Source organism: Myotis myotis, unplaced genomic scaffold, assembly GCF_014108235.1.
Source record: "Myotis myotis isolate mMyoMyo1 unplaced genomic scaffold, mMyoMyo1.p scaffold_m19_p_10, whole genome shotgun sequence".
NCBI classification, from domain to species: domain Eukaryota; kingdom Metazoa; phylum Chordata; class Mammalia; order Chiroptera; family Vespertilionidae; genus Myotis; species Myotis myotis.
The window spans coordinates 64,513,001-64,540,600 of NW_023416314.1; the positions used below are offsets into that span (position 1 = coordinate 64,513,001).

Here is a 27,600-nt window from a genome sequence, read left to right on the forward strand (position 1 = left end):
ACTTAGACCTACAGCTTACCAGTAATGACTTCAGTGAGGTCCACATCACGAGCCTTACGGAGCAACCGCACAAGGGCAGGAACACCATCACAGTTTTTTATGGCGATCTTGTTATCCTGGTCCCGCCCAAAAGAGATATTCTTGAGAGCCCCACAGGCTCCAAGGTGCACTTCCTTTTTCGGGTGGTCTAACAATCCCACCAGTACTGGGATGCCCTTGAGCTTCCGGACGTCAGTCTTCACTTTGTCGTTGCGATAGCACAAATGTTGCAGGTACGCAGCTGCATTGGACTTGACAGCATCCAAGCGGAATCCTAGCATGGCTATCACCTCCGGCAGCTCTGGCTGTCTCCAATTGGGGGGTGGGGGTCCTCCCTTGCGCAGGCTATCCAAGCTTGCTAAACTTCCTCGTTCGTGCTGGGCCAAAGGAGCCCAATAGTACTGGTCTGAGGGCACCTCCTCACCAATCATGTCTTCATAGCTCCTGCAGTGTTGAAAGAACCAAGAGGAAAAAAAGGGATATATCAAGCTGTTTTCCCGAGTGTTCCCATTACCTCCTCTTCTTTTATGGTAGGAGTAACCCCAGTTCTAGTACACTAGATCTTATCTCTACTTTGCATAAATGATATACCGATCAATTTTTCTTAATGAGATAAAATAATTTTAAAGGCATCTCCAACTAAATTAAAACTATCTTTTTTCTTCCTATGAAATTAACAAGCATTCAGAGACGTTAATCACAAAACAAGATCCAAACCCTGCTTAGCAGTGAATGTTACCCGACAGCTTCACTTCTCTGGATAGACTGAAATGAAGCTTCAGACAGCAGTTAACCAAAGCAACTGACTAAATGCCACAGTGAAGTCAGCAAACAATGCCTGAGAACACTTATTATAAGCCTGTAACTAAATAGGAAATGAGGCATTTACACACAGGAAATAGCTAGTGGGACCTGATTTGATTCCCATTCAGGGCAAATGTCCAACAGGTCACTGATTTGATTCCCATTCAGGGTGCAAGTCCAGGTTGCAGGTTCAATCCCCAGTAGGGGACGTGCAGGAGGCAGCTGATCAATGCTTCTCTCTCATCTGTTTCTATTTCCCTTCCCCTCTCTCTAAAATCAATAAAAACATTTTTTTAAAAAAGTACAGGACTTCCTACATCATATGAGGATCTGGTTATATATGAGGTATAAATCTGAACATTAATTTTCACAGTTCATCCCAAGGTCACCTCTGCTATTCAACAAATGTGTTGGGCTGATTTCCAGCCCCCAAATTCTAAGACAATACCTCCAATTCTGTCAAAATAGAGACTACTGATCACTATCTCATTTTAGATATCCAGCCACTAAGAAAAAGAACACAGACAAAGCAACTGAAGGTAGAGATTATCCCTATTTCAGTACTAACAACAACCACTAGAGGGTGAGTCTGCCACACTATCATTTATTCATAACCACCAGGAAGAAATAGACCCATTATCTGTTGAGCTCATCTCACACTGTGGCTCCCACAGGAGAGAGGAGAATCTATTGTGTGGAACTCTCCAAATAAGCACACTGTTCCACAAAACCACTCCCACTGTCACCAAACCCTCAAGGTTAGCCTAAGCAGAGGGCCTTATAGCTGTCAACATCAACCACTCAACAGTAATTTAGATGAACAAAGCATTTAATGTCACTGAAACAAAATGAACAGGTTATATAGCTAAATTTTTAAAGTAGGCTACTAAACAGTATATTAGTAAGATTCCATTTTAGTAGGGGAAAAATAAAGTCAGAGTCTGTTTACATGTTATAGGAAAAAGAACTCAAAGGAAAATGCACCAAAGTGTTAACAGTAAGTCTTTATTAGTGTATGGTGTGCTTTTCTGGTTTTTTTCTCATTTTGGAGTGAGCATGTTTAACTTTTATTATTATTTTAATATAAGTAATTACAATAACCATGATTTTGGTCAATCAAGAAATAGGTCCTTCTTTACAAGCAGTGGATCATGACATTCTTTCCTTTGTTTTACCAATAACAAGGCTGTGTCCAGAGAGATTAAATGACTTGCTTGAGGCTACAGAGCCAGTGGCAAAGGCACAACTAGAACTAAAATCTTCTGGTTCACTGCTTTTTCCACTAATCATTATGCCTTACTGTTTTTGTTTGACCTTGTATTACTCTCCTAGGCCCAGAACAGGAAGCTACAAATGTTCTTTCTAGTCAAGCAGGTTTCCAAGTCCAGTGCCACCCTGGAACAAACCCAAGAACCAGGCCCAAAACCCTCTCTGTGTCAACTGTCACAACAAGGGACAGCAGAGAATGACCTGGTCACCCACACCCACCTAAGCCCAATCACTCTACTAATGAGGAAGTCAGAAAAAGCAGACTTGTCAGTAATCAGAAGGAGCCAACACCCTGGGCAGACTCCTTAGATGATAGCTGTTATCAACCATTGCTCCATCTGAGGTCTGCTGCCCCACCCCCTACCCCCAACCCACCCCCACACCCAAGAATAAAAGGTGAGTCACATGGGAGTTGGATTAGATGTCCAAGCTACCTGAAAGGGGAGTGACTCAGGTTTAGATAATGGGGCCTATACCCCTGGGCCCAACCCAGTTCACTGTTAACCAAAGCTACCTAATATGAGGAAAGTGAGCATCAAGGCATTTTTTTAGAAGGTCATGACCTCATACAGAAATTCAGCAACAGCTGCTAGGCTATACTTACCATCAAGACATCCACAAATCTTCTCCCCTACTTCTTATTTCTCTTTAACTGGAAAACACTGTCTCTGATTTATTCTAAAGCAGGACTGGCAGCCCATGGGCCAAACCTGTTCTTGTACAGCCCAGAACTACAAATGATGTTTATATTTAAAAGACTGTAAAAAGAACACCACCTCGCTCAGCCAGCATGGCTCAGTGGTTGAGCATCGACCTATGAACCAGATGGTCACGGTTCGATTCCCAGTCAGGGCACATGCCTGGGTTGTGGGCTCGATCCCCAGTGTTGGGCGTGCAGAAAGTAGCCAATCAATGATTCTCTCTCTTCCTCCCTCTCTGAAATGAATAAAAATATATATATTTTTTAAAAGAACACTACCACAATAACAATATAAAACAAAAATTATATATGGCCTGCAAAGGTTCTTCACAGAAAAGGTTTGCCAGCCCCCTCAAACATTATCTCAAGGCAAGCCATCTATCTACCAGTCCAAACATCAATCACTCCCTTTTTCACACCAAAGAATCCCCACGGATGAGTAGGAAAGTCAGATTGGACAGCTGCTTCCTGACCTCTCAGAGTGTCCATAATGTACCACCCTCTAAGGATACCACCCCTGGTTTCACTTTATAAGCAACTATAAGAACCTACAGAGCTTTTGTGAGATCAAGGTTTGTTTTTAACTTAAGACTAAAACCACAACAGAGAAGGTTTTTGTACCTGTCTATTCTGACCCTGAAAGCCTAAAACCCTTCTCTGTTCTTTTTTTTTTTTTTAAATATATTTTATTGATTGTTTACAGAGAGGAAGGGAGAGAGATAGAGAGTTAGAAACATCGACGAGAGAAACATCAACGAGAGAAACATCGATCAGCTGCCTTCTGCACATCTCCTACTGGGGATGTGCCCGCAACCCAGGTACATGCCCTTGACCGGAATCGAACCTGTGACTTTTCAGTCCGCAGGCCGACGCTCTATCCACTGAACCAAACTGGTTTTGACAACTCTGTTCTTAATAACAAACCAGAAGCTGAAGAAATTCACAGAACCAAGTGAATATTCCCTAGTCCCAGGCACCAGGCTCCTTTGTGGTGTTCCCTACCACCAAAGGGGCCAGATGTTAGACAGAAATAACAGAAACTCTTGGAGAGAAGCAACAGCCACAGTTTAGAACATAGACCAATAATCATCACAAGTTGTTCTCTATCATTAGAATATATAACTTTTTAAAAAGGAAAAAGAGCAAGTCGATACTTATTTAAATCAGAAAAGGGAAGAACAGGTGGACTTCCACAAGAAAAAGCAAAGGAAAGGAGACCATAAGGTAGTAAGAAGGAAAAGGAAGAGCTATCTTTTCCTTCCCCTTTTCTTGCCTACCTGAGGCGTCGGCGAGGGTCAGAAGGGGTCCCAGTCCGACGGGCAGTGCCATAATCAGACATCATGCCGTAATCCAGGTCATCGTAGCCCATGCTACGTTGGTCATCTTCTAGACCATAAGGCTCTGGATGAAAGCGATGCAAATCTACGCTGCTCCCACCTACCCGAACCTGGGGCTGTGGCCCATAGACATCCTGTCTACTAGGTGCCCGGTAACCTTCCATGCTGGGCCTATACCGTTCCTCAATGCGGGTCACCCGGGACAGACTGCCATAGTTGTCACTGCTACTTGGATAACCATCTTCATAGTGGCGGCTATATCCATCAGGAGGGTAGTGGAAGTTCCTGGGAAGAGTAGCAGTGCCTGCTTGCCCCACGTAGGGACCAGGTCCCCCATTGCCATTCTTACGGAAGTCACGGCCCAGTGTCTGGATATAGTTGTTAGAAACTGATGAAGGGTCCACAGGCAGTCCGTCTGGTCCCATAGGGATTGGCTGTACTGTCCGTGTTGTCACAGTCTTTACTACTTTCTTGACCTTTAGGTAAGAAAAAAGAAAAATTAATGAAGCCCTGGCCAGCATAGCTCAGTATGTAAAAGTATCGTCCCTACACCGAGAGGTCTTGGTTTCAATTCCCAGTCAGGGCACATACCCAGGTTGTGGGTTCAATTCCTGGCCCAATCAGGGCAAGTGCGGGAGGCAACCAACCAGTGTTTCTCTCTCACATGGATGTTTCTTTACCTCTCCCTCTCTCTCTCCCCAACCCCCTCTAAAAAAAAAAAAGGCCAATGAAAATGTCCTTGGGTGAGGATTTAAAGAAAACTTAATGAAGCGTAGAATCTAAGCGTAAATTCTAGACCACTCCAAGAAGAGAAAGAAGCCCTATCTCCAGCTCACTTTACATAGAAATGCCTTACAACCACCACTTATCCTTCTCCCCACCTTATAGGAAGTCCCCAGGCAGGCAAACTGCCCTTGCAGTAAGTATGCCTATAAGGATAGCTACTGTAGATCTTGATACACCTTCTCTTCTCCATTCCATTCCATCTTCCCATATCTCATCTATCTTCTATGTCTGGACAGAGATCACTTTCGCTTTCACTACAGATCAGTAGCCCTCATCCACCTTAATTAAGTGCTTAACCCCTCCCCCTAACAGAAACCATAGGAAGACCTCATACAAATCCCAGACCTTATAAATCTTAGCTTACTGTGGTCTCTGTGCGGCGAGTGGTTCCATCATCCGAGGTTTCCACAGAGACAACAGACATGGCTCCCTCAGGGTCTTCCTCCGTATAGGTCTCCACAATCTGCCCTGGCTCCTGCATCCTGGGGATGGTGCTATAGAGAAGGTGACTGTGATCCTATAGAAAAGAGAAAAAAGATAAGAGTTACTATTAAGCCATATATAGTAACAATCCATCCCAATGAGGAGTACTGTCTCCTGAAGATAGAGACTCCTAATGCATCTTCTATGGGCCCCAGGACTTTAGAGAGGTGGCTGTCCCCATCTTTTGAACTTGTACAGAAAGGCAGGAGATATAATTTCCCAGTTCTAACAAGCATGAACTGAATTAACTATAGACATTATCAACAACCAAGTGACAGAGACAGAAGATTTCACTTCCCATTTCTGGCCATTTAAGTGAATTTGAACTGTGCTAAGTGCAGCTGCAGCTACATCTACATCTGAGTGATCCTTTAAAAAAGTTCACCCAAAAAAGAACTTTTAAGATTAACCAGAAAATCTCAGTAAGAGCCATCTTCTGACTAATTCTGTTACCCTTCAGGTATTGCCTAAGGCTCAAGACCAGCCAGAGTTTAGGTAGGATTTTCTACAAAGTAGACACACACCCATTCTAGAAAGGGGATATAGTAGTTGAGGGATCAAATACTGGATCAATGGTCATTAAAATTCATTCTAAAATAAAAACTACATATATTCTTTGAAGCGCTACTGTTTTATTTTCCTAAATAGAAGAAACCAATTAATGGATGCTTATAGCGTGCTAGGCACTTAACAAGACACCAATATGCTTTTATAGGCTGGGGAAGTATGAAGACATACATAATGCAACCCAGACCTTAAACCCAAAGAATTACCTGGGGTCCGTTGAGTTTCAGATCTGAAAATTTCTGTCGCTCAAGGTCAGCATCGCCCACAAACCGGCCGTTCTGAAACATAGCCCACAAGAAGACAATTCATTTTGTGGCCTTCCTTTGCTCTATCAAACACAAATGATCTTTTTTCCAAACAGGAAAAGGACTTTCAAGAAGCTGTTTGTGGCCTGGAGTCTTTCTGTCAGTACTCGTAAAAGAGCCACATCACTCCTTAGTCCTAGCACTTTCTCAAAATTGGAATCGGACCTGGAACTCTGGCAGACTGGTCTCTGGAACATAAGAATACAAGCTCCATGAGGGCAGACAGTTTGGGGGAATGGGGTCGCCAGTTTTGTTTAATAATGTACCCCCTTGTGCCTTGAACAGTGCCTGGCACATAATAGACACTAAACTACTTGCCAAATAAATAGCAGGGACTTAGATAAGTTTCCCAGAACACTATCTTTTTGGAAAGCCATACGAATATAAGGAAAGTTAGAAAGGCTAGGTTGGGGAGTTCCCAAAAGCCTTCTTTATTGCTCTACTACTACTGGAAACTCCCATACCAGGCAGCTTTTTAAAGAAAGAAGCAAGAGCTATGAGTCTCCCTTTCCAAAAAGGAAGAAAACAAGTACCCCCAACTCCCCTCAAGCAAACAGATATCTCAACATCTTCATCATCAATTACTGAAGTCACAGAACACATAAAAAAGTCACCCTTACGTTGTTCTGTCTTAAACAACAGGAAATAGACTACTGACATTATACTACATAAAAATACATTTGACTGCTCTTCTTCCAATAGAATACAGTGAGATCCAGTCACCTTGGGAGACTCCTCCCCCACCCTACTCCCATTACATAGAGTGTGTAATGCTGTAGGGAGAGGAAGTTAAACATTATTTTCAGGAAGAAGGAAGGGTGTGGTTTCATTGCTGAGCAGAAGTTAAAAATAAAAGAGAGACAGGGAAACTATATACTATAAATCCTGGAATTCCCCACCACCTCCAAGCCTGAGCAATCTTGCTCTCCCCTTTCAATATATGCCTCTCATCCCTAACCCTCTATTCTGGTGTTTATAGAAATCCTAGGAATGTTACAAACATACTGCCTCCAAATTCCTGACCATCCCCCAATAGGAATTCTGTCTTCTCTGTCTTAAAAATAATTAAGAAATCAGTAAAAAAGGGCTACTGAAGCGTGAACACTGTTCTTAGTTCCCATTAGAGATCTCTTAAGATGCAGTCTATCAGGCAATGCCTAGAGATTATACCTACACACACACACACACACACACACACACACAAAACCTCAGACAGATTACATCATAGCAAAGTCAGACTAGAGAAACCATAAGAAACACAAGATACTTCTTATTTTTAACACCAACTCTCCCAAGTCACATCACAGAGCCAGCCAACCCAGAGACCACTGGCTCCTGTGGCTATCTGGGTTAAACTGCAGCATGATGCTCCCTCTCCAACTCTAACCAACAAAATTAACAATGACCCCTTCCTCCAAGACATGATTTGCACAGCCAACAAAAAGAGCACACAAGAACAATATGGAACAGGAATACACAATTTATGAACACTGCCACACCTCCTGAGTACATACTGTTCCCTGAAGGAGACTGAATTGGAGTAGAGAGTACAAGGTGCCCAACTTCCCTGACCACAAGCAAGCATTTACCTTCCTGAATTTCTGATACCAAGGGGGAGGGATAGGAGATCAGAGAAAACAGAAGTAACCTGAGTACAACTCCAAACTATATGATCTACTATTATTAGACGTGCATACCAGCCCAGCTGGTGTGGCTCAGTGATTGAGCATCAACCCATGAACCAGGAGGTCACCAGATGATTCCTCGTCAGGGCATATGCCCAGGTTTCGATTCCCAGGGGGGAGTTAGCCAATTGATGTTTCTCTCTCATCTATGTTTCTATCTCTCTCTCCCTCGCTCTTCCTCTCTCTCTCTCTTAAGTCAATAAAACTTTTTTTTTAATTGAATTGCATACCAACCCAGAAATCCCACTCCAGCAAAACTGGAAATCAGGTGGATGCTTCTAGAAATAAGTGCACCCAACTCAGCAGAGCAGCAATATTCCCTATCTCTTAATCAGTATTTGTCATCCTTGTAAAGATTCATCATAAAGCATGGGCTCTGAACAGCCCATCACCATGAGGAAAGTAGTTTCCCAAGAAGAATCACAGCCTCTCTATGACCAGGCCAAAGTCCTACCTGCAGGTCTGATGGAGAGAGGGGTTACCTGATGCCGGCGGGTGAGGGTGCCGTTGGCCAAGAGTGGGTTGGCATCTTGTGGTGAGACCCGGACGCGTTCCAGTTGCGCCGAGACGTGGCGCCGTTCCTCCTCCAGCGCCCGGGTCAGCTTCTCAAACTGGGCCTCTTGTTCCTTCACAGAGGCTAAGATGCTGGCGGTCGACTCCACCTCTGAGTCGTCCATGAAGGTAAGGGGCAGAGCCGCAGCAGGGCGGGGTAAAAAGGAAGTTGGATCACAGAGGGAGGAGGAAGGAGGGAGAAGGCCCCCCCTCACTTCACACTACCGGGGAGAAGGTAAGAGAAAGGAGAGAAAAGGTCACAGGTCAGAGAAGACAGATGAATTATTCATCCCAGAGCCAAAGATGCCCTCTTGTGGTTTTTACTGCAGTGCAGAAAGCGAGCCACCACCAAGTCTGAGAACCCATCACCAGTGTCTGCTCAAGCAGGATCCTTTGCCCATTACCCTCTTTAATACCCCTCCAGAAATAACTACTGAAAGGTACAACTAGATCCCAGTCTCTACACTGTTGGTAGGAGAGGAAGAATGTGGCTAAGTGCTGTAGTCATGACATGAGATTAAAATTATATTCTTTTTCCCTGAAAAATTTTGCTGGCATCAACTTAATGGAAGTTGTACAAACAAACACTTACTGTCCTGAAGGGGCAAGCCACTTCTAGAGATAAAGGGACAGTAACAAATCTTAAAATCTCACCCAAAACTGAACACTGAAACTGCTGCATTGGTGGCAAAATATACTAAATGAATATGCTAATTAAAAGACCAATAAAAAGTGAAGTAGTAGAAAAAACTTCCCACCAACAAAGCTGGGAAACAAGATTAAGGCCCTCATATTTAATACATTTATGAGGGAGCCTTTCTACTTTTCAAAACTATACTATAGTACTGGGGGCAAAACATGTGCCTTGGCCAACAGAGACAAGAAAGCAAGAGAGGCACTAAAAAAACCTCTATGTGCAAAAAGGCACAATTTTCAGTGTCCTTCAGCTCTTTGTGGAAGAAAAGAAACATTAGGCTCAAACTAGGAAACCATCCCTCAGAGTAGTTCATATTGTAATCTCAGACAAGCAATGCCTCGAACTTCCTACACCTGTTATTCAGCAGAAGCTCTAAACCAGCGGTTCTCAACCTGTGGGTTGCAACCCCTTTGGGGGTCGAATGACCTTTCCAGGGGTCGCCTAAGACCATCCAAAAACACATATATAATTACATATTGTTTTTGTGATTAATCACTATGCTTTAATTATGTTCAATTTATAACAATGAAATTGGGGGTCACCACAACATGAGGAACTGTATTAAAGGGTCGCGGCATTAGGAAGGTTGAGAACCACCGCTCTAAATAGACTATATTTTTACCTCTTTACTTATTCTAAACTCAAGGTAATATCAAAACATCTACAAGGTTTATATGTACTATTTATAAAATAAATGATAGTTAAATAGAAATGAAGAGTTTCCCATATCATATCACATAAACTGCAAGCTGGCTAGTAAATGGAGGAGCATTGTAGTCATAATCTTGGGCTTAATGGGGTTTCTCTCTTGCATGCTGGCTATGGCAGACTTTATGGCCAGTCCAAAACACACCATGTTGAAAGGCAAATCCTCTCCCCTCCCCCACCCTCTCATCAACCCCTTAAAAAAAAAAAGACAGTTAAATTTTTTTAATCTTAATAAACATATTTCCATACACACCTGTTAAGAGAAGGTCGTAATTGATTGTTTTAACACAGAGAACAGCCCAGTCTAGATTCGAAAAATCATGGGAGAAGCATCCCAGCCACCACAGCAAGGAGGAAGCAGGAAGTAGAGAGCTGCAGAAATATTTGGAGGAAAAATGGAAATGAGAGAAGAAATAAACACACCCAATGCATTAAAAAATAAAAAGAGCATGGGCAGGTATTGGGAGAAAGACAATCTGGGAATGAAAGGGAATAACTGAAAATATGACTGGGAATTGCTTAATATGACAAACATCCTTTGGACTTTGCTCTGTTTTCAGATACCTGGACCTTGGATGTAGCTTTCATTAAAACTTGGATCCTACTGTCATATCAGAGGTTCCTCTACTTGTACTTATATACAGAATCAGGAGCAGGTTATAATATGAATAAAAATTCACTTACCCCCTGTTCCCAGCAACCAAATTGGAAAGGAAAAAAAACGCTGTTGGAATGCCCTTCCCCCTCCTAAGACAGAAACCTCAAAGCCCAGTCCCAGCATGCCCACAAAGATATTGAGAAACCAGTGCAACAGTATAGTAGGGAAGACATGTGGAGACTAGCCTAGGCTTTGCTTCAGTTCCCTTTCCCACGCTCTCCAAAGCCCCACCAAGCACACTTGGGCCTCTTTGCTTTATACAGGCATACTTCAGAGATACTGCAGTTGAGTTCCAGATCACTGCAATAAAGCAAGATGTATGTAATCTTTTTGCTGGTGGAGGGTCTTGGCTTCAATTTGTGAAAAACACAACATCTGTAAAATGCAATAAAATGAGGTATGCCTGTATAAGAGAGCATTCAGCAAGCAAGAGTACCCAGGGTAACTGATAAACGGGTGCTCAATAAACTCCCTATTTAAGTTTCCATCACTCAGACTTCTTCTAGTGGATCCAGTCCCTAAATCCAAGAATGTGGTAGCCCTTTTCTAAATTCCTCCCACTTCCAATTCTAGGCTTCCACAATCACTTATCAACTTCTGTTCTTTTCATTCCAAAACCCACTGTTACTTTTTCATATTCTCACCCTACATTCCAACAGGATACTCAAATGGCTTTAATAAGTACCCTTATTTTTAAAAAAGGTTGCTCCCTTTTCATCTCCATTTCTTCATTTTAAGCACTTGCCATATCCGCTATTACAATGACCTATGAACCTTCCACACCAAGAGGACTCTTGAGTTCAGGAGAGACTCTTCCAGTTCTGGGTTTCAACAGGGCCTGAACTGCAGTTACCACTCTGGTAGCCTCTCTACCCTGTAATTTTCTTTGCTAATAAAAGCTCAAACTACCACTACTATGGGGCATACAGTGACAACACTCCCCACTACACAGAGAAATAGTCTGTCACCCTTCCATAAATGGCGACTTTTTGCCCTCACGACTTTAATTCAATAAAGGGAATTAGGAAGAATAGTAGGAAAACTACTCAGGACTCTAAGTCAGGAAGCAGAATCTTTTCCTAGCTTTGTGGCTTTACAAGCTGACCACTTGACTCTAATTTGAAGAAGAGGACGGCACAGTTAAGAAGAAAGAAATTCAGATTTCCTAGGCATGGAGAGATTCTCTGCCTGAAAGAGAGTAGAAGCAGAGGCTGTGTAGGACCAGAATAGGACTCAGAAGTCTGGTCCCAGTCTTGGCTCTGCCACTAGCCAACATTGGCAGCAGGTCACTGCCATGTTCTCAGTAAAATCCCAATACCACTAGCCCAGTTTAACTCAGAGTTGCTGTAAGGATAAGGTGACATAATGTATATTATACAAATATGAGGTATTAAGTTGTTTCAAGAGCTAGTTTCTATCGTCCCATTACATTACTTAATGGTAATGCCTCAGCCCAAAAGTATTTTGTGAACTAGTAGGTAAAAATAATTGAATCAAGAGCATAACTGGGTTCTAAGGAGTAGATAAGCTTGTTTTCCTACTCCAACTCTATTTACTAGGAGGTCCCACCTAGGCCAGTGTTTCTGGGACATAGAGTGCTTCTCCGGGGTCTAGGAGTCATCATCACATTACACTTCTGCTATAAGTTCTTGAATACTTATTGGAGGCCTTTGCAGTTTATTACCAAGGAGAAAATTAAGGTGAAAAGAACTAACAATTACTGAATGTATATTATCCTGGCAATTCTTACAACAACCCTAAGGAAGTTTTACTGCAAATGAAAAAACTGGTTCTAAGTGAAGAAATTAACCAAGGTCTCAGTTAATAGCAAGTTTTGAATTTAATCCCATATCTATGCCATTTCACAGTCTGTGTTCTCTTTATCCTGCATGCTGTCAAGTCCAAATAATTCAGTCCAGTATGAGATGGATGGTCCAGCCATTCTTCCCTACAACCCTTGAGAGCATTTCCCCTCAACATCACAGGAAAGGAGGGGGGTTCCATTTATCTTTGGGTTAAAGGATCATCCACATGTCTACATAAAAGATATAAGTAGGGGAATGAAAATAAATGGGAGGAAAAAGAAAGCATAGTTGGGGAAGAGAATGAAGGAATTAGGCAAGTTATTAAGTACACTGCCTCATAACTCAGAGACTTAAGGAAAGATTCTTCTCGATGCCATATATATATATATATATATATATATATATTATATATAAAATATATAATATATATAATATATATATAATATATATATAATATATATATATATATAAATACACACACACACACACACACACACACACACACACACACACTAGAAGCCCAGCACACAAAATAGTGCGCCCCCACATACATACAAACACACCGGCCTTTGGTGGTTATATCGTTAGGGCCATAGGCCTTTTATTATATATCTAGATAGATAGATAGATAGATAGATAGATAGATAGATAGATAGATAGAGAAATACACACACACACACACACACACACACACATATATGTATGTATGTATGTGTGATATATATATATCACAGACCAGAATCTGTAAACCATTAACTGACTTTGATAGTTTGAGTCAAGAAGGTCTTATGAGTCCAGGCCAACACACCTTCCCAGGTTTGCCACTTAATATTTTCAAATACATTACACTTGCTCTCATTAAAAAAAGACGATCATGGAACTCCCAAAGTGAAGGGGACAGGGCACATAAAATGAGCCTTGCTACTCCCTAAGACTAGATTTTCTGGAAATACTTAATTTTTCTCTTAACAAGTCACAGGTCCTATTAGTCTACAGCAAGACTCCAGCATTCAAGTAATGACAATGGTTAAATATTCAGTCTCTTGTGTAAGAATTCCATACCAAAAATAGTTAAATTGAATCAAGTACCCAGAAGGACCAAACAGCTGAACAATAGCAACCAGGTAGTGGGAGCACTTGCCAGGAGCACAATCCCTATAATGATTTGTTCTACTATAAACTGGCCATAGAATATAATTAGGAATTACAGTTCTTAGCAATTAAGAACAGACTTTGGAATCAAATTGACTAGTCTAAAATCCCAGCTCCATTGCTTCTTAGTTATATGACTTTGGGCAAAGTACCATAATCTCTAAACTTCATGGGTTTTTTTGTAATATGGGAGAAATAAAAATACATAGGGTGGTTATGAGGACTAAATGAGACAATCTACATAAAGTACTAAGAGAAATGTCTTGACACACAGAAAGCTGTTAATACAAATAATAGTAGAAATAGCAACACAAGGGACTAGAGTTTTGGTGGTATTGGTAGAACCTTTGAATAAAAGATATGTCTCCACATGCTCCCCTCTCCCATCTACAGTAGTCCTGTAGACTACAGGAATTCTTTACACTCCCAAAGGGAAAAACAAAATCAAACTCCAGACGAGGGGTCAAAAAACCTCGGTTCAAGTCCTGATTCTGCCAAAAACTAGCTGTGAGAACATAGAGAAGTTATAACCCCTGTAAGCTTCAATTTCTATTACTTTTTCAGAGTTTAGCTTTAATGGGCTGATATATGTAAATTTTTAGGCTGGGTGACTCTGAACCTCTCTGTACCTCCACGCAATTCAGGGAAGTATATCCAAAGATATGACCAGACTTAGGCAAGCAAGCCTCTGAGGAAAGAGGAGAAAATTATCTGTCCTAAGAATTCTAAACCCCACAAAATAATCTTTGAGTCCTTAGGAAAGAAATGTTATCTTCTATTGCCAGCCCCAAAATCAGCTTTCCTCCTTTCTTCCTATTTTTTCATTATGAAATCAAAACCAATATCACAAAGTTATGCTCTTCCTGTAAAAGCAATGACAAGCAAAACTCCTCTTCTGTCATCCTAGGGATTTTAAATTGCTTTTTAAAAGCACACTGAGCTCCCTCCTACTGAAGAATACTGACCAATAAAATATAGCACCTGGCCCTCGCCGGCTTGGCTCAGTGGATAGTGTCGGCCTGTGGACTGAAGGGTCCTAGGTTCGATTCCGGTCAAGGGCATATGCCCAGGTTGCAGGAGGCAGCCGACCGATGATTCTCTCTCATCATTGATGTTTTTATCTCTCTCTCCCTTCCCCTTCCTCTCTGAAATCAATAAAAATATTTTTAAATATATATATATATATATATATATATATTTATTTATTTATTTATATATAGTACCTATAATACTACAGAACTACATTATATACATTCAAGCCAAAAAAGGTAGGTAGGTCTTCTAGATATCTAACAGGTATTAATTTGCCTTAACTGGCATTTGTCCCAAAATTCAAAGCAATTATTCTTATTCAACCACAAGAGAAAATTGCCATTTTACTTTTAAAATAATATATTTTGTCAACAGTTTTTCCATAGCTTCTTATCACAAGGAGTGCTTGTACCACAGTCCAAAGCCTAAGTAACACCCCACCACCACCACCACCAGCACCACCACCACCACCATTTGATGTTCCAGAAGTTCAGTCAGACAATTCTAGTATTTCAGTCTCAATTCTGCACTAACCCTAAAAACCTGGCATGATTTGCATCAAGGCTAAAGAGAACTCTGCTTACTTCACAATCTCATTTCAACTGAGCACTTCTCATAGTTACTCAACTAATATTCTGGAAATGGCCTTGTTTAGGTGCTAGCAATTTCTGAACTTCCCTGTGGATTTTTTATGCTAGGGCTAGGCTCTCCTTCTCTCTCCCCTTAAGGGCATCCAAAAGGTTAGCTGAAGGAGTTTCACTCCGACAAAGATTCACTGTGTCTACCATGAATCTCTCTGGTGACTTAAGGAAGTCTTTCAAAGAATGATACATTCTATCTACTTGGGGTTTCATAGAAAAGAAGAAAAATAAATATATAAGTTTTTAAAATACTCCTTGTTAAAAGGAGGTTGAGCTGGCCCAAAGTTATCTGACAGGATTTAAAGTTTTACTGTGACTTAAAATGTTTTAAAAATCACGTCTACCATCTTAACCCCAAATTTGGAAACCAGATGGAACATTCTTCTTGTTCTCTTTTCCCCTCTCAAGTATTCTGGAACCCCCTCCCTTACCCCACCCCAAATCATAACATACTAAAATGGCTAATGCCAAACTAGCTTTGAAGCAAAGGAAGGGTGTGGCTCTTAGCTAGTGAGGGGGCCCAGGACTGAAAGGGTATGGAAAGAAACTAAACCTGCTTCTCTCTAGAGCATGTATGACACACACACAGGACTGGTCTAACAAGTCCTTCTGATCTCTCAGGCCAGGCCTCCTCCTTCTCCTCCCCCATCATCCACATGCCTCTCCAAAGCCCTCTGGGACAGATAAAAGAATTTTCTCTCAATCCTAAGGGTCTGAGGCACACTAAGTTACTTACCTGGATCCCTGTTGCAACTCTGTCAAAGGGGCCTCACTTAGCCTTATAAGGAGAAAGTAGAGCTGTAGGGAGAGGCCGATAAGAAAACAAAGATAAAAGGGAGGGGCAAAAACAGAGGGAGGTGTCAGACTGGAGGAAGGGGAGAGGCCAATTGCCTTTCTCCTCCTACAAAAGAAAAAGAGAGGGAGGTCAGGTACACAATGGGCACTGAGAAAAAGTCTAATCAAAATGGAAAAGTATTTATTTAACTCTTGTGTCATAAAAGAAAAATTCTAAAATTATCGAGGATACCTCATACCCTACCCTAGGGGAGAAAAAAAATTTTCAAGGAAAAAAAACTTAACCTTAGGGTTTACTAGAGATCACCCACCTGAGCTCCACATTTCTTTTTGAAAGAAGCAGCTTCTCACCAACTACCACCCCCAACCCCTCCTTACTTTCTATCTATGGCATTCCCACTCCCACTATCTCTTTGCCCATCATCTGAAGATCACTTGGAAAAGTTGAGCGTGTAACTGAGTCGTAATTACACAGTCCTGCTTCCTCAGAGCCCTTTGAAGAGAGCAACAAGAAACCCCTTCCATCAGGTTTAGTATAGAGTTCCCTCTGAGGCAAGCAACAAGGAAATCAGAGGAAGTGTGAAGGTACTATTTCATCTATAGGACAGAGAACTGAAGAAAATGTTTCTCCCTATCTTAAAAAAAAAAAATCTGACCTTACAGGGGAAGAAAAGTTGTGAGTTGTTAATTATTAATCTCCCCCTATAAGTTATCACATAATCTTTTCAACAACTTCTGAGGTAATATTGGCCCCTTTTTATTTATTTTTCTTCCTTTTATTGATTTTTTTTTTTAAGAGAGAGGAAGGGAGGGAAAGAGGGAGGGTTGGAGAGAGAGAAAAACATCAATGTGAGAAACATAAATCAGTATGCACAAAGACCTGGGATTGAAGCTGGCTAATTTTTTTTGGGGGGGGGGGGGGGTCGGTTTTTGGTGTTTTTTAAATCCCCATCCGAGGATATTTTTCCATTGATTTTGAGAAAGAGAAAAGGAGGTGAGGGGGAGGTGGGGAGAGACACATCACTGGTTGCTTTTGACACATGCCCCAAACCGGGCCAGGGATCAAACCTGCAGCCAACCAAGTACTACATGTCCTTGACCAGGAATCGAACCCAAGACCTTTCGGTCCTCGGTCCAATGCTCTAACTACTGAGCATACCTGGCCAGGGCACTGGTCCCTTTTTAAACTATATGTCAGAAGCATTCAAAATGCTGCCCAAAGCATATACCAGTAAGTGCTGGAAAAGCATCTGTTCTACTCCAAGTCCATGTTCCTTCTCCTGGACAGAGTGAAAGGAGCATGAAGTTTCTATGCTCCTTGTGGTGAAAAGTTATTCTACCTCCAGTAGAGCTGAACTGACTGAGATGAGAGAGGATGGGGTGGAAGCAGCTAGATCTCTGGTCTTACCTTCACGTTAAAGGGCAACTCTGTGGAAGAACAGCTTGCAATCTACCTCAGATTTCCCATGTTATAAGGAACAAGAACTCAAGAGGGATGGTGCAAGGAGAAAAGTAGTACTACTTTGTACAAGTACAAAATTTGTACAAAGTCACTTAACTTTCCACTGGAACGCCTGTTCTAGACATCTGGCTATATGCCATCTTTTCTAATCGCCCCCACATCAAGAAAGAAACTCTCATCACAACTATCCCTACTCTCATATTTAATGTGACATCTTACTAAACCAAATGCAGAGATCAGTGTTGGGGTGGAAAACAGAAGGAACTAGAAACAGGGAAGACTGTGCTAGCCAGCATCAGACAGAGGGGAGGGATTGTTCTAGCGGTATGTTAGCAATCTGCCTCTAGGGCAGCTGTCCTTCCCAGCAATCAAAGACTGGTTTGTGTGTATGTGCTCTGGGGCCAGCCAGCTTGGCAAGAAGTTTAAGGACTCAGCCACCCAATCCACAGTGAGAAGAGATGACCATTTCACAGCGGGAATGGAGGGCAGGGAAAAGACAAAACAAGGCAAAAAAAGGAAGGAGGAGGGGAACAAAGAAGTGCTACAGGTGCTATTTCAGTCTAGATCAGGGGTGGGCAAACTTTTTGACTCGAGGGCCACAATGGGTTCTTAAACTGGGCCGGAGGGCCGGAACAAAAGCATGGATGGAGTGTTTGTGTGAACTAATATAAATTCAAAGTAAACATCATTACATAAAAGGGTACGGTCTTTTTTTTTTTTTTTTTTTTAGTTTTATTCATTTCAAACTGGCCGGATCCGGCCCGCGAGCCGTAGTTTGCCCATGGCTGGTCTAGATGGTCACCAACTGGTGGTCTGTGAGGTCCAAAAGGTTGGCGACCACTGGTTTAAGGAAACCTTTGGAGCAGCAGTCGCCAACCAGTGGTCCCCATGAGGTCCGAAAGGTTGGCGACCGCTGGTCTAAATAGAGGGGGGAGAAGGGGAGGCCCAGAAAACTACCAATCATTCCCTAGTTATGTGCAAACAGACTTGCCAATACCTCTCAATACTAAAATCAAAGAATGGGTAGGTTTCTCCAGTTCTGGATGTAGTAGGGTGCCAACTGAAAGGACGAGATCTAAAGTGTAGAGCCCCAGCAATGCCTTTCAGACCCACCAAAATATCTGCAATATGTAGTTTAAAAATTACATAAACATCTATCTCCTAGAATTTCTTTCTTAATTAAATCCTAGAGATCTATAAATAATAGTAGCATACGCAAAAACTCAGTGAGATCCCCAATGCTAAGAGATGGAGCACATTTCTATAATTCAAGTGCTAAGATGCAAAGGGCCACAGTCAGAATTGACCCTCCCTAGTCCCTCGGAGTAGCTAGAATCTGCTCTGAGACCCATTAGACACACAAAGGCGGCTCTCTTCTCAATAGAGGCTTGTAGCAAAGCTCCTCTCCAAGGACAAAGAGATTTCACAGGAGAACCACAAAGACATCGCCCCTCTCCGTTTCCCCACTCCCAGCTTTCTCACTTCCTGTCACAGTAGCACCAGACCACAGTCTCCCAGAAACAAACAAATACAAAAGTGCTGGATTCTGGGCTGCAGGCCAACCGCATTCCAGGGCATCCTGTCTACCAATCACCAGCCAGAGCTCCCACTTTGCCCTGCTCAGTTCCTTATCATGTTCGGGGAAAACAACCCTCCTCCCTGCCCCAAGCCAACGCTGCATAGGACAAAGCTCAGGCCTTTAAAAATCAGCAGAAAGATATTGTGTGTGGATCTAGGGTTGGAGTGGGTAAGGGGATTTTTAAGATTCCTATTTGGCAAGTTTCTTCACTTTGGAGACACTGCGCTGGGGATTTTAAAACTACTGCTGCTATTATACTCAGCTCAGCTACATGTAATACATCCCAAAGAAAGCTTCATCATGCCAATCTGTTCTCCAAACTGGATTCAGTCAATGGAATATTCCCACCTGGAGAACTACTCTAGGACACATCCTCTGTCACCTTCTCCATCACCCATTTCCACTGTCCTCCAAGTCTTTCAATACTTTTCCCCCACAAGCATAAAGCTGAGTCCTAAGAGGCCCCACAGAGAACAAACAAAGGCAGCGGACTCCACCCTACAAAGAGGCAGGATACAGGCACCAGCAGGTGCTAGGAGCAAAGTTCCCTACTTCCCTAGGGAATGAGAGGAGGATCCCTAAGAATTGCACAGTAGCCCTGGCAACAAAGAGGTCAAGACAAAACCTCAGCTTTTTTTGCTCACCACTCCCCGCCTCTGGGTCAGGGGCTGTAGATTTGGAACCTTGTCAGAAAAGAAAGCCTCCCTTCCTAATAAGGGTTCTCAGCTGCTTCCAAGACTGGGAGAAAGATACATTTTTCCATTATCTTGTACAAGTCCAATGGACCTTAGCCCTTAACCCCAGAAGCAAAGATGCAGACAGAAGTCAAGCTCTGTTAGCCAGAGTTTCTTGAAATCCAAAGTAAAGCCCTCTGCTCAAAGGGCTCAATTCCCTTTGCAGAAAGCATAGCACAAGGCTCAGCGGAGTTCTCCAACCAGAGGGATATTCCAGGCATAATATAACACCATCTTTTCTCCTCCCTTTCTTTCTCCTAATTTCCTTATCATTCTTGGATCTATTAAGAAGTACTCTGGGCTAAACTCTGATTTAGATAGTACATGATGCAAAAGGAACTAAGTCTAAAACAGCACAACTTAGCCCTAACCACTTATGTTCAGTGGTTAGAGCGTGCCCCTACCCCCTCGGACCAATGGGTCGAAGGTTTGATTCCCGATCAAGGGCATGTACCTTGTACCTCAGTTGCAGGCTCTGTCCCCAGCCCAGGTCAGGGCTTGTGCTGGAGACAACCAATCAATGTATCTTTCTCACATAGATGTTTCTCTCTCCCCCCTCTCCCTCCCTTCCACTCTCTCTAAAAATCAATGGAAAAATATCCTTGGGTGACGATTTAAATAAATAAATAAAACAGCACAACTTAGGAGAAATTAGTACATGTCTAAATCTGATATAACTAGGCAGAAAGAGGTAAGGCAGGAATATACACAATAGTCAGCCATTCCAGGGCTAGAGAGAAAAGAGGATATTTAGCAACACTGTTTTAGAACAGAATTTCAAAAGTAGGACCTAGCCACTGCAAATTTTATCAATGAAACACAAAAAAACAACAACAATAGTTTAAGATCTCTTACCTAGCATTGAATCAGAGTAACTCCCTTTTTCTCTCAAGAACAACTGAAAAATTAGTTACAATTGTTAGTATTCTTATCAGATTCTCCCTCATTCATAGCCCAGACCAAATAAATCAGTCAGTTAAGTACTATAGTGGTAGGTGGATACACAAAAGCAAATAAAAATAATAGTCTAGTAGGAGAGCTTTCTGAGATATTTGAGAGAGAGAGAAGTAAAAGACACACCCCAGAGACACAGAACTGGACACACCTAGATCAATGCTGCTGCTCCAAAAGGATGCCTGACAGGTTCCTGCCTCGAATGATGGTGAGACAGAAAAAGAGTGCTGACTCCAAAATATAGTCACCCAGGGTGTGAGGGAGGAAAGAGACTAGTACAGCCAACTGATTACAATTCAGCAGGACTTCAGCAGAGGTTCTGGTTCTAATTGTATCTCTAGCTGTTTGCAGACATATTTGGAAAATCCACCGAAGGAATAATGAATGGGTAAGAAGAAAGTCAATGGAGGGGCCCAACGACTTAAGATGAATACTCAATGGTTGGAAAAGCATGAATCTGTTTTGCTAACTTTCCACATTTCCCTTTCTCACCAAATCAGGCCCAACGCTAAAAGCACTGGAGGGAGAGGAGGCAGAGAAAAGAATGTGATTGGGAAAGGTTAGCTACATTACAACTAGCCAGTGTCCCGCATAGAATTAAGAGAATCCAATCCCACTGTTTGAAAGATACTGGGACTCTGCTAAAACACATCCAATCCCTCTGCCACCCACCATCCCCCACCATCCCCACTCTTAAAAGAAGCATAATTGAGATAGCTTGATGAAGGCACCAGCTGTTTCCACCACTCTCCCTCCCCCCAACTCCAGAGACCACAGTTCAAACTCACATCAAACACTTAATACAATTGACAGGCCAGTAGGAAGGAGAAGCCTGGACTAAAATAGCAGGAAGAGTGCCAACTGGCCCCACTAAGAAGGAATGCTTTCTTGGCTCACTGTAAAAATAAGAAACCTTTGACATCCCCTCCCCTCTGCCTAATTATGTTCTCCTTTCCACAACCTACCCCTCAGTGTCAAATGGATTTCAGTTTTTCCTCTACAGCTCCTTGATCTATTTTCAAATGTCAGAAAATACAGGGGCAATATAAGGTTGAATGTAAAATAATACTTAGGAGATTGGAAGGCTTCCTGGACTGCAACAGCCAACCCTAGTGCAGGGCTCCCACATAAGGACAAGGAGACAGGAGCCCACATAGCACTCTTTTCCGTGTTTCAAGTAAGGAAAGAATGGAGAGAACATTGTTTCCACACTTGAACATTAATGGTAACCCAATTTCTCAAGGCATGAGTAGCCAGTTAAAAGTATTAACTTGATCAGCCCCTCCACACCCACATTCTAAGTTGACCAGAGTTAGCCAAGGAGGAAGGGAAGGAAGTCAGAACTTCCTTTACAGACAGGAAGTAACATTGGCCCTTCCTGTCGAATTTTAAACAAATTGTCCAGTTGAGTTTCAAAGTTAACATCCTCTCCTGACTTGTTCCACAATTTCAAAATGGAGAGGGGAAATGAAGATTATCTTAAAGTTTCCCTTCCCCTAACAGGCAAGTCCAAGAGTGCTGGCATAACCCCCAAATCAGGTGGTGACATCTGTAATTCCAAAACAGTATAGGATAGCGTGGTAGAAAATTTGAGATTAGCCACTTGCTCACCATGTCCACTACCATGAGCTATTCTTCTCTACTTCTCATACTAATTAATGACCACTCACCTGAGAAATCACATAGATATGTTGCTTAACTCAAATGTTTAGGTTTTGTGGTCCTCAAACCTGAAAGCATGGATTTAAATATAAGGATAGATGGAATAACACAATCTTAAATCCTATATTCTAGACTCAGAACCTAGAAAGAACTGTCTCCCTTTGGAATTCTGAGTTGCTACCCTGGATCCCTATTTACATTGCAGATTGGGCAAAAAGATTAATTTTAAAATGTCTTAGTTTAGCCGAAACCGGTTTGGCTCAGTGGATAGAGCGTCGGCCTGCGGACTAAAAGGTCCCAGGTTCGATTCCGGTCAAGGGCATGTACCTGGGTTGCGGGCATATCCCCAGTAGGAGATGTGCAGGAGGCAGCTGATCGATGTTTCTCTCTCATCGATGTTTCTAACTATCTCTCTCCCTTCCTCTCTGTAAAAAATCAATAAAATATATTTTAAAAAAATAAATAAAATAAAATGTCTTAGTTTAGCTTTCCTCCAAGGAACAAAGAACTGTGCCACTTTTTGAAAGATTGGATCAGTTCAACATTCCATCCCAAAAGAAACCCAAAAGTCCTAAATCTAGCATTTAAGATCCTAGATAATTCTAGCCTTTTGACAATATCTATATATATAAAAGCCCAGCAACCAGAATGGTTGAACGACCAGAATGACCAGAACAACCGGTGGCTAAGATGTGCACTGCAGCAGCCAACCCACCTGATCTGGGCCCTGATTGCCCCCCCACCCAACCCCCTGGCCAGCCCGGCCCCCAATCAGCCCCCAATACCTCGATTGGGAACAGGCCAGCCGGCCAACCACCCATGGCCTCTCCCACCCGCCAGCCTGGCCCAATGGGCCCCCATAGGGGCAGGCCAGCCAGACCCCACCCATGCACAAATTTGTGCACCAGGCCTCTAGTAATAGAAATAATCAAAATCTCTGGATTCAAGTGTTACCCCTGACACTTATCCAAGCAAGTTATTTTAACTTCTGGTTTGAGTAAGATTAAGTGAGTGGCAAAACATTTTTAGAAAAACCATAAAGAGAAATATTTCCAACAAGGTAGTATGTGTCACTAAAGATTTAGGAAAGAAGAATGGCACTGAATAAGATTCTTTCAAGACAACTAAAAACATCTACAAATGTAGACATAATACATATCAAGCAGTTACTTTGAAGCAACTTCAAAATTTGGGGGAGCCCAGACAATGTGAATCAGTGGTTGAGTGCTGATCCATGAACCAAGAAGTCACCAGTTCTATACCCAGTCAGGGGATCAGGGCACATCCCTGAGTTGTGGACTCAATCCAGGCAGTTGATGTTTCTATCTCTCTTTCCCTTTCCCTTTCGCTCTCTCTCTCAAAATCCATAAAATGTATTTGTAAAAATATTTGGGGGAATCTCTGATTGCCTAGAATAATTCCTATGCAAGATGATACAGTTACCTGACCATAGGAAAAGGAAATAGAAGGGGGGAAAAAAGTTTCATGATTGAGGTCATCTCCCAAGGATGATATTAAGTAACAGATGACAACTAGATAGGTATAATTAAAGGGAAGAACAGAGGTTAAATAAGGTCAAGCTAAACTCCAAACAAGAGAGGGAGACAGAGACTTCCTTCACTGGGGGACAGACTAGCTAAACCAGAAATCTACAGAGGGAAAGTAAGAATGGATGATTCAAGACACAAGTACTCTGGTAATCAGAAATCCTTTTACTTTCCCATATGGGGTTACCACAGGACATCACTAATTGGTGCTTCTTCCATCTTACCAAAGTATATCAGGCCAAGTAATTCAGTATATGCTTTAATAATCTTTATTGCTTAAACATACATATGGAAAGGGGAAAAAGACATACAGTTAGTTATCAGGAATGATCATCTATCCCAATGTGCAAGACAGAAATATGGATATGGTAACCTATAAAATGGTCCCTGAAAGTCATTAAATCCCAGTGATTAGACTTTGGCAAAGCTAGAGTTTTTTTGGTCAAATAAGCAAAGGAAAACAGGTAAGTAGGGCAGGCATAATATTTGGTCAAAAGCACAAAAACCAAACCAACAAATGTACTCAAAAGGGAACTGTGCCGGATTTAGGTTATTACTTCTCCTGTTCACAGAAAATTGACTATGGAGGTAAGAAGGTGGACAAATATATTTCTCTAGGGAAGAAAATTTTGATCTCACTTCCCAAATACAGACAGGCTTATTCTAAGTCATTGCCCTACTATTATTCTCCTAGACAAGGGTCATCAACCTATGCAAAATCTGCTACTCTGCAAATTATTTGCTGACTATACTCAATTGAACTTCTGCAATGGGACAAAGATGGCAGTTAAGTCAAATGATGCCTAAACTCCTTACAAATACACAAAGGTTAACAGCTATTGTCTACGAGATCTGAAGTGAGAAGACAACTTTCTTTGTACTGTACAGTGAATGATGAGGTCCTCTATTACCCTCTTCTTCCCCCTCAACACACTCCAATGGTGCCTCTCTGTATAGGTCCAGTTCTCCCATCTCTCTTGCTGGCTGGTAAAAACAAGCCTCAGGGCCTTTGTACTTTCTACTCTTATCTACATGACTCCACCCTAACTACATCTAGATCTCTCTCAAACATACCTTTAAGTGAGGCCTTCCCTGACCACACTATTAAAAAGCCTCACATCCCTCCTTGCACTTATTCAGCACCCTACATATCCTACTTTATTTTTTCTCAATAACATAATATGTATTTGTTGCTTATTTATCTGTCTCTTTCAACTATAAGTTCTGTGAGTATATGGTAAGTATACTTACTGTTTAGTCCAGCATATAGCAAATTCTCAAATTTCCTTTGAATGAAGAATGTTTACTTTTTTAATGAAAACAAACAGCTAAATTAAAAAAGAGAGAAAGAAATCAACTTTGCTTCATTTTTGTGCTATAACCTTTTTTTCTCATTATCTTAGGCCTATCAATTGGGGTCTCCTGTAGCTTCACCTGCAGATTTGGCTGACCTTCAGGAAGGTAGACATTCAAATAGCCAACTCTGCCCTGATTTAACAAAGTAGTCAATGGAGAAGAGAACAGCAGAGGGGTTACAGAACTCCCATTCCAACAAAGAAACAGTGGAAAGAAATCAGATTGGCACCAACTTCTCCTTTAAAATAGACTACTCTATTTTAAAAGTGTGCTGAATATACACCAGCTACTTTATTTCAATGAGATTTATTTCACTTGCAATGAACTGTAGGTGCTTTGATAAAGGTATTGAAAAGTTGACCTAGTTTCTATAACAATGTCCTATGTCCACAACTATCAGAATATATTTTAGTTTCTTAAAATACAAGCTCCCTAAAACAAAAATCTTTTTACTCCACAAAAAACTCTAAATGTGCTACTGTATTCCAATATAGAACAACATGGGAAGCACACACAAACCTGACATTTACTCTGGAAAAAGTAAATTTCATTTGCTCTACTGTCAAATTAACCAAAATGAGTAATTAACTAGCAAATGTGGATGAGACTGAAAATGGAAAAGATAAAAACTAATCTAAATTTTTGATCTCTTACTAAAAGAGATCAATCTTCTGAGATGACAACAATTAATCCTAATCTAGATCTAATTGAAATAAACCAGAAGCAGTAGCCTAATATTTGTACCTTTAGCACATGAGTACAATCCTATATAATAAAAGGATAATATGCAAATTGACCCTAACAGCAGAACAACTGGGAATCACTGGTCACTATGACACACACTGACCACCAGGGGGCAGACACTCAATGCAGGAGCTGTCCCCTGATGGTCAATGCACTCCCACAGGGGGAGCTCTGCTCAGCCACAAGCCATGCTGATGGCTGCCAGTACAGCAGTGGTGGTGGGAGCCTCTCTGGCCTCCTCAGCAGCGCTAAGAATGTCTGACTGCAGCTTAGGCCTGCTCCACGCTGGCAAGTGGACATCCCCCGAGGGCTTCCGGGCTGCCAGAAGGATGTCTGACTGCCAGCTTAGGCCCAATCCCCCACCAGGGAGCGGGCCTAAGCCAGCAGGTGGACATCCCCCAAGGGATCTTAGACTGCGAGAGGGCACAGGCTGGGCTGAGGGATGGCCCCACGAGTGCACAAATTTTTGTGCACTGGGCCTCTAGTTTATTTATAATAAGAATCAGAAACTTTTCCCATATTGTTAGTGAGGCAAAACAACAGCCATAAAGACCAACAACCTAAAGGGAAAATAAATAGGGCAGGGAAAGGGAGACACCAGAGAACAGGAAAGCAAACAAAAAGGAGAAAACTAGGAAAATCAACCATTGGTTAAAAATGTGCAGAGCTGGGTGGGGGAGTTTGACAGAAAGCTATGAATACCAATCGAAATTAGTTTAAATACTATTCAGAACACTAGTTTTATGGGTTACTTAATATGAAGGAAAGGAAGGAAAACTGTAGGCTGGAAGAAACCTAGAAGTTTCCAAACACGGCTGCATCTAATACATATATTTTCCACAAGCCACAGTTTGACGAACTGTAATAATAAAGGTGTAATATGCAAATTGACCAAACAACCAAAGAGCAGAACAACCTTCCGGATGACCATGCTATGACACGCACTGGCACCAGACCAGCCAAGGCAGGTGCCATGTGATTGGTCAGGAGGGTCCCGCCATTGCCCCACGATCACCCCGCAGAGGGAGGCCCAGGCCACCCTCTGCAGGGTGATCAATGGGGGTGGAGGGGAGCTCCACGATTGATCGCCCCAAAGAGAGAGGCCCTGGTCACCCTCTGCGTGGCAACCGGTAGTGGAGCCCCAGCCGGGTGGGGGGGGCCTTCCTCTGCGGTGCAATCGATCTGGGGGCCCCATGATCGATCGCCCTGCAGAGGGAGGCTGAGGCCAGCCAAGTAATCACACCCTACTCCTGTCACCAGCAGAGGGAGGCAACTAGTGGCGGGGGGCAAGGGGCCAGCACTGCATAGATGGCCCTGATCGCCAGCCAGGCCTAGGGACCCTATCCGAGAGGCCCCAGATTGTGAGAGGATGCAGGCCGGGCTGAGGGACACCCACCCACACATGCACAAATTTCATGCACCAAGCCTCAAGTTCCATACATGAGTAGACCTCTTTCTTAACAAGCACACTTCTTGCTCGGCTGGCATGGCTCAGTAATTGAGTGTCGACCTATGAACCTGGAGGTCACGGTTCAATTCCCAGTCAG

General features: G+C 42.3%; 1 protein-coding gene across 10 annotated transcripts in view; it reads right to left on the reverse strand.

Annotated features, from left to right (window-relative positions):
- CTNND1 (catenin delta 1) overlaps positions 1–27,600 on the reverse strand; it is a 46,945-nt gene that overhangs the window by 12,879 nt on the left and 6,466 nt on the right. For 3 of the 10 annotated variants that reach the window (XM_036325804.1, XM_036325798.1, XM_036325802.1), the window contains exons 2-7: positions 10,186–10,304; positions 8,458–8,748; positions 6,192–6,263; positions 5,300–5,452; positions 4,090–4,625; positions 20–483 (exon numbers count right to left, since the gene is read on the reverse strand). In XM_036325804.1, coding sequence (XP_036181697.1) covers positions 20–483; positions 4,090–4,625; positions 5,300–5,452; positions 6,192–6,263; positions 8,458–8,652 — 1,420 coding nt within the window. In that variant the 5' untranslated portion in view covers positions 8,653–8,748; positions 10,186–10,304. Of the gene's footprint in view, positions 1–19; positions 484–4,089; positions 4,626–5,299; positions 5,453–6,191; positions 6,264–8,457; positions 8,749–10,185; positions 10,323–15,956; positions 16,122–27,600 lie in introns of those variants that run through there. The other 7 variants (XM_036325806.1, XM_036325807.1, XM_036325803.1 and 4 more) reach the window with 6 other exon arrangements.